General features: G+C 36.7%; 2 protein-coding genes across 2 annotated transcripts; one reads left to right on the top strand and one right to left on the bottom strand.

Annotated features, from left to right (window-relative positions):
- Nucleotides 1-96: 96 nt before the first annotated feature.
- On the bottom strand, nucleotides 97-6064 carry LOC134245077 (nuclear pore complex protein Nup205-like). Its single transcript, XM_062727338.1, has 6 exons — nucleotides 6007-6064; nucleotides 5388-5468; nucleotides 3397-3569; nucleotides 3153-3255; nucleotides 530-664; nucleotides 97-235 (listed from the first exon to the last, which is right to left on the bottom strand). The coding sequence occupies exons 1-6, from the start codon at nucleotides 6062-6064 to the stop codon at nucleotides 123-125; spliced, it is 663 nt and encodes a 220-aa protein (XP_062583322.1). The 3' UTR covers nucleotides 97-122.
- A 73-nt stretch (nucleotides 6065-6137) lies between these two features.
- Nucleotides 6138-6929, top strand: LOC134245076 (uncharacterized). Its single transcript, XM_062727337.1, has one exon. The coding sequence runs from the start codon at nucleotides 6138-6140 to the stop codon at nucleotides 6927-6929; it is 792 nt and encodes a 263-aa protein (XP_062583321.1).
- The last annotated feature ends 247 nt before the right edge of the window (nucleotides 6930-7176 follow it).

The following is a 7176-nucleotide window of genomic DNA, read 5'->3' as shown; positions in this document are numbered from 1 at the left end:
GGTAATTTACCATGGAAGGAGAGATCAACCACTTCTAAGGTGGAAATTAGGAAGGGGTAACATGAATTTGAACTAAATCTTTCACTACCTGGTCAATCTTTTGTATCCTTTTGAGGAGTGAGTCATGTATGGCAGAGTTTGCTGTCTGTTTCAGTATCACTGGTCACCCCCATCATAAGCTGTCTGTCTATGTCTGATAGAGAGTCTGCATCAGATTCGCAAATCCCAGTCAAATCTGTAAACATTTAAAGATTAACTTATCAAATATCAGAAGTACATTACACACTGAGATAAAAAAAAAAAATTATTTTATGCAACATTATTTTCATTCGGGTTTATTTTTGCCCACTTACCGGTATTTTTTCAAACAATTTAGCCTTATTTTAAATTCACCAAAACTTCTCACACTTGTGAAGAAAAATAAAATTGAATGTAAAATTTTCCCTGCATACAATACTTATTTCACTGCGACAAAAAAAGATGAAAAGGTATAAACTCGTCTGCAGGAGAAACGAAGAGCCTGTCTAACCTTGAAGCCTCCTGAGTTGAGTGTGTCTGCGAGTCTGACTTGGGTATGAGGATGTCTGCTGATTGACAGGAACGCAGTGAATGAGATAATACTCCAGGTGGCGCCACAACATGAACAGACAGTTCTCCAAGATGTCTGCAGCACAGTCAAGGGAGATTACTATGATTTATGTTTGATCTAGCTTTTCAATGATTTTACCTATCTTCATGTTTGAAAATGTACAGAAGTTGCCAACATTTTAAAAACAAGAGGCCCATGGGCCTTATAGGTCACCTGAGCATCATGCAACAACTTTTCAGTGGTTGAATTTGATTCATGTTTTAAGCCAGATGCTATATGGCATTCACAATTTTGAAAGAGGCACATTGATCATCATAATTATACACTTAGCAACTGCTTAGTCTGGTTACTTAATACCCATAGACAGGACAGCAGAACAAAAAATGCATATCAACTAATCAGTAATATTCAGCAATAATCAGTGGTGCCCCTATCACACATGAACCCCTGACCTTAGGTCCACACATTGCACAATTTTTGAAAAGGCACCCTTGCTTTTCAAAACTATTTGATTAATACCAAGGAGCAGATTTCAAACAATTCATTCATTTTCAGTCTATAAGTACAGCCCCCCCTCTATGGTACCCCTCACCCTGGGGCCTTTGAAATTCACAATTCTGGAAGATTAGGGCCCTTGCTCATCATAACTATATAGGTAGTTCATCTGCTTAATACCAAGGGACATAGAAAAAAAATTCAAAGATTTAATGTATTTTCACTATGAAATCAATAGAGCCCTGCCCTAACACCAGAACCCTGATCCTTAAGGAGGAACAGGACCTTTAGCTGAAAAAATTCCTGTCAATGAATTTTTTTCGTATTTTTTATATTACTAATTTAATATGTACTTAACATTTTAAAACGGTCCTGTCATGGGATTTCTTGACTAATTCAAAAGATTTCACCCCACAAATACCGCCCTGTTTAGAGTTTGTATGCAGTTTAGATACTTCATGTTTACGGGCCCATAACGGAATCCATAATGCGAATTTTTACGCACAAACGATAAATATGATAGCTAACGCTATATACTCAAATATTTCAGAATATTCATATTGTTTAAATTATCTGAAAGCAATTGTTTTAATTTTATATAGTATTTGGGTGGGATAATTTCTGCATTTTTCAAGGCAGCTTCAACGACAAAAACCTCATTTGGAAAAAATTCTGTCAATAAATATTTCTAAATTTACGATTGAATGTCAGTCCTTCATCGTAATTATTTGTCATTAAATATCACGGGTGAAGCTTACCTCAATATCGCACAGATTATACGTTGAATTAGATGTAAGCATGATAAAAATGCTTCATGTTTGTATTTTCCGAGTGCGGGAAATCAATTGTGACGTCACACAAAAATATAAACATTCAAAATTATCTAAATAGAGAGAATCTATGATACTCATAGGAAAAAATATTAATTTTAAAAAATTTGCTTCAGAAATTACTCATGAATACATTGACTGTGACCTGTTATTATGAAATAAAACTGACCATGACAGGTGTGTATTACTCATCTGACTACACTGAGATTCAAACACTAAACTCTATGACGTCACTGACGTCAACTGCAGGGTAAAGAGAAAACAGATGTGTGGATTTGGCAACTTCACAATATCTAAATAGTGGCAAGATCTTTAAAAATTTTATTAATAATAATTTCTAAAATTAAATGTTTAAAAAACAATTTTAGAATTAAGAATAAAATTACACAAGAACTGTTGATTTTAACAACGTTTAAACATGTATACATCACCGATTATGACGTGATAAGTCTTTTTAGTCATGTGACATGTGTCCTGTCTCCCCTTAAGGGCCATAAAATTCACAATTTTGGTAGAGGCACTCTTGCTCATCATATTACTATCAGTATGCACTTAGTTACTTTATTTAATACCAAGGAGCAGAGAAGAAGATTTTTTAAGATTTAATGTATTTTCACTATGTAATCAATAGAGCCCTGCCCCAACACCAGAACACCTGATCCTGGGGCCATAAAATTCACAATTTTGGTAGAGGCACTCTTGCTCATCATAACTATGTACTTGTTTAGTTTATTTAATACCCAGGATCAGAGAAGAAGATTTTCAAAGAAATAATGCATTTTCACTATATACTCGTTTTAGCCCTGCCCTTTAGCATTAAAACCCCTGACCCCAAGGCCATGAAATTCACAATTCTGATAGAGGACTCAATGCTGATAACAATCATGCAAACAGTTTGACTGCTTGACGTCCAGGAGTAGAGAAGAAGATTTTTAAAGATTGCACTAATTTTAGTGGTTTTGGCCCCACCCCTCAGGCCCCAGGGGGACAGGGACCATGAAATTTATAATTTTTGTTCCCCTTCACCCATAGACGCTTTGTGCCAAATTTGGTTGAAATTGGTTCAGTGGTTGCAGAGAAGAGGCTGGAAATGTTCAATTGTTAACACACAACGCACGATGAAAACGGATAGCAATAGGTCACACTAGTTTACTCAGGTGACCTAAAAATTGCTTCAACTTCAAACAAAAAACTATTATTCCTATTTTATAGTATCACTCTTCATTCATTAAGGATACAAGCAAAGTACTGCAGTTGTTCTTCTTTGTAGTGCACGATTTTGGTGAGGCTCGTTTTAGCGAGTCTCTGATGAGATGCGAGCTTCTCTTCAACTCCAGAAAACTAAAACACAGATTAAATAACATCATATATAAATATAAATATACATAAAACACATATAACCTAAATGACTAAAAATAACAACCTTCTCCCATTTCATCTCTTGTCGTATGTTATGCTTTGATTTTATTATTATCTCTGTACCTGTTTGAGGTCGTCTGTACTAAGATCAGCCAGACTCTGTAGCTTACGTAGATGTTGTTTGTGACTCTCGTACACAGACATGAAGTGGTTAGCACACTGACAGAGTTGGTACACCACCACCCCTAGGCTCAGGGCCTGGACTGTACATGTACTGCTTCTCAGGAATGAAGTGTCTGCAACAAGATATGTTACAAGTACATTTAAAACAAGAAATGTTTAAAAATAAAGACCTCTACCCTTTTATATAATAATATACAATTATTGCTGTTTTTTAGGTCAATATGATGATTTAGCCACCTTCGAAGTACAATATTTTGGCTCAGTGAATATTGTACTCCTCAGGTGTCTAAATCATCGTATTAACCGCAAAAAATAGCAATATCTACCTTATCACATGATTAAATGATAGCAAACTCCTACAAGACTGTTTCTATGCTTTAATTGAAAGTTTTAACAAGAAATTTCAACAAGAACACGTACATTGTAACAGAAACAAGAGGCCCATGGGCCACATCGCTCACCTGAGCACTAAGGGTAGGAAAAAGTAGAAAATGGCTTTTTATTGTAAAGTTTAAATCCAAAAGTAGTCCCATGACCAATCATGGATTTGCTATTTTTTAGAAAATGATTTTTAAATAATTTTCCTATATATATATCTATGTAAAAACTTTTGTCGGCCATTTTGGCCCAGCCCTACCCCTGGGGGTCAGGATTTGAACACACTTGAATCTACACTACCTGAGCATGCTTCCATATAGATATGATGAATTATGGCTTTGTCATTCTTGAGAAGAAGATTTTTAAAGAATTTTCCTATATATTTCTATGTAAAACTTTGGTCGGCCATTTTGGCCCCGCCCTACCCCCGGGGGTCATGATTTGAACAAACTTGAATCTACACTACCTGAGCATGCTTCCATATAAATATGATGAATTATGGCTTTGTCATTCTTGAGAAGAAGATTTTTAAAGAATTTTCCTATATATTTCTATGTAAAACTTTGGTCGGCCATTTTGGCCCCGCACTACCCCCGGGGGTCATGATTTGAACAAACTTGAATCTACACTACCTGAGCATGCTTCCATATAAATATGATGAATTATGGCTTTGTCATTCTTGAGAAGAAGATTTTTAAAGAATTTTCCTATATATTTCTATGTAAAACTTTGGTCGGCCATTTTGGCCCCGCCCTACCCCCGTGGGTCATGATTTGAACAAACTTGAATCTACACTACCTGAGCATGCTTCCATATAAATATGATGAATTATGGCTTTGTCATTCTTGAGAAGAAGATTTTTAAAGAATTTTCCTACATATTTCTATGTAAAACTTTGGTCGGCTATTTTGGCCCCGCCCTACCCCCGGGGGTCATGATTTGAACAAACTTGAATCTACACTACCTGAGTATGTTTCCACATAAAGTTCCCCATAAGTTTCATCTTTCCTGGCACAGTGGTTCTTGAGAAGAAGAGGAAAATATGCCACCAAATTTTCATTAATTCCCAATTATCTCCCCTTGAATGAGGGCGTGGCCCTTCATTTGAACAAACTTGAATCCCCTTTACCCAAGGATACTTTGTGGCAAGTTTGGTTGAAATTGGCCCAGCGGTTCTTGAGAAGAAGTCGAAAATGTGAAAAGTTTACAGACAGACAGACGGACAGACAGACGGACGGACAGACAGACAGACGGACGCCGGACAAAATGTGATCAGAAAAGCTCACTTGAGCTTTCAGCTCAGGTGAGCTAAAAATGGAACATGTAAATAATTCATTATATTGACCTGCAATAATTCCTGATATTGACCTGGAGGGTCACATGATTTATTATATTGACCTGCAATGATTTCTTATATTGACCTGAAAGGTGACGTGCAGGTCAATATAGCGTATTATTTTCTGAAATTGTTGGACCTCAGCCAATCAGAGAGAAGGAAATTATTCAATATAACAGGTATTGACCTCTGACCTTTAGTGTTATAAATAACTTACCATCAGTACTTCCTAGATCTCTAACAATGGCTTCATCCAGACTCGGTTGGAACAGAACTTGAGAAAACTGTGAGGTTAGACCTTCAAATTGATGAAAAAAAATCTGACATTACAAAAAGTTACAATATGTTTTCCTGATGCTGATATAACTTAACATTTACAATATGGTAAAGGCTTCTGAGAAAGAATAAGCATGAAATAGGATAACAATTCCATTTAATGTTACTGTAAAACAAGAATATTTAGCGCACTACTAATTTTAGTGCCTTTGGCGCATTAGAGTCCCTGGACGTTAAATTTTTTTGTCAAACGGATGTCTAAATTTTTTTTGTAGGTTAATGTTCAAACTTTCACATAAGTAAATGTAAATGGAATGTGTGATCACATAATATTGAAGGGCCGTTGGATTTTATATATACACAGCACTGTATAGGTCGGTTCAATCAAGAAATTTCTGCCAAATTTTAATTTAATAAAATTATTGTTAGTTGTTACCCGATACTTACTATAGCACCTTCAAAGTTTGGCTTCTCCCCGTGTCAATCATCTATCGCTCTAAAGTAAACAATGCAATCAAGCATGGCGATTGAGCTTGCAGACAATACTTGATTATGATTACCGTTTATGGTTATACTTACAGCTAGCCCCTGTGCAGAGAAAACTGGAAATGTCACCATACACACCTCAGTCCCACAAATCACTGCTAAAAACGAACAATCAGATTTGGTCAAAAAAACGTTCACAATCAGTATGATACCAGAAGAACAGTATCCCTCAACATCTTGGATTAGAGTTTATACAGACGGATCAGCCAAAAATGCAACAACAGAAGGAGGAGCGGGTATCTACATCGAATACCCTAACGGAGAAAAACAGTCAGAGGCAATACCAACAGGCCTTCGTTGTTCCAACTACAAAGCCGAAGAAGAAGCCATCACCCATGCAGTACGCTCCATCAGAGACAAGGCCAACAAAACAATAACTGTAGTATTCCTGACAGATGCCCTATCTGTATTGCAAGCCATTAACAACGGTAAACTCCCTGAACTTGAACAAGATCTACACAACATCAAAAGCCTTCAAACAGCATTACAATGGATACCATCTCACTGCGGAATCAAGGGAAACGAAAACGCTGATCAGCTAGCAAAGGAAGGAGCCAAACAACAGCAATATGAAAACCAAGTAGGCTTCTCAGAGATGAAAACCATCATCACATCTCTACACAGAACCCCTCAACAACAAGACAGCTATCACCAACTGGCTAGACCTGAGCAGACGACCATCTTCAGACTTAGGACAGGACAAAATAGACTCAACCAACATCTGCATAGAGTCATGAAAGTCATACCATCACCCATGTGTCCATGTGGAGAAGCTGAGCAGAATACAGAACACCTCCTACAACACTGCAGAATACACCAGGCACTGAGAAACAACACATGGCCAACACCAACAACGCTACAAGAGAAGCTTTATGGACCAGTGGAAGCCCTACAGAAGACCACCAGATTTGTAGAGGAGACTGGGACTCAAGTGTGATTCGGCGAACAAAAAGAAGAAGAAGATAACCGTTTATCAAAGTAACTTCATTGTTATAATATGAATAAAATGCGTAAATACTCTACTTCTTTTATTTAAAATAAAATTTAACATTGTGCCACGTCCATGTGATTGCAACACTAAAGAAAAGTTGACGAATGTTTACCTAATTATGAGAGTGATATTGTGTTTCCGTGATTGACTAACCAAAAAGACAAATTGGGGGTGGATAAAAATATCACATTTA

The sequence above is a fragment of the Saccostrea cucullata genome, unplaced genomic scaffold (assembly GCF_032062105.1).
Source record: "Saccostrea cucullata isolate Sc308-1 unplaced genomic scaffold, CSIRO_AGI_Scuc_v1 ctg21398, whole genome shotgun sequence".
NCBI lineage: Eukaryota > Metazoa > Mollusca > Bivalvia > Ostreida > Ostreidae > Saccostrea > Saccostrea cuccullata.
Note: the sequence above shows the minus strand (reverse complement) of the source record. Positions and strands in the feature narration are given on the sequence as shown.

Coding starts and splice junctions, on each gene's coding strand:
- LOC134245077 (XM_062727338.1), bottom strand. CDS start 6,064: ATGGTGACATTTCCAGTTTTCTCTGCACAGGGGCTAGCTGTAAGTATA. Junction 5,469..6,006: donor TGTAAGTATAACCATAAACG/GTAATCATAATC, acceptor ATCAATTTGAAG/GTCTAACCTCACAGTTTTCT. Junction 665..3,152: donor ACAACTGCAGTACTTTGCTT/GTATCCTTAATG, acceptor ACTGTGCTGCAG/ACATCTTGGAGAACTGTCTG.
- LOC134245076 (XM_062727337.1), top strand. CDS start 6,138: ATGATACCAGAAGAACAGTATCCCTCAACATCTTGGATTAGAGTTTAT.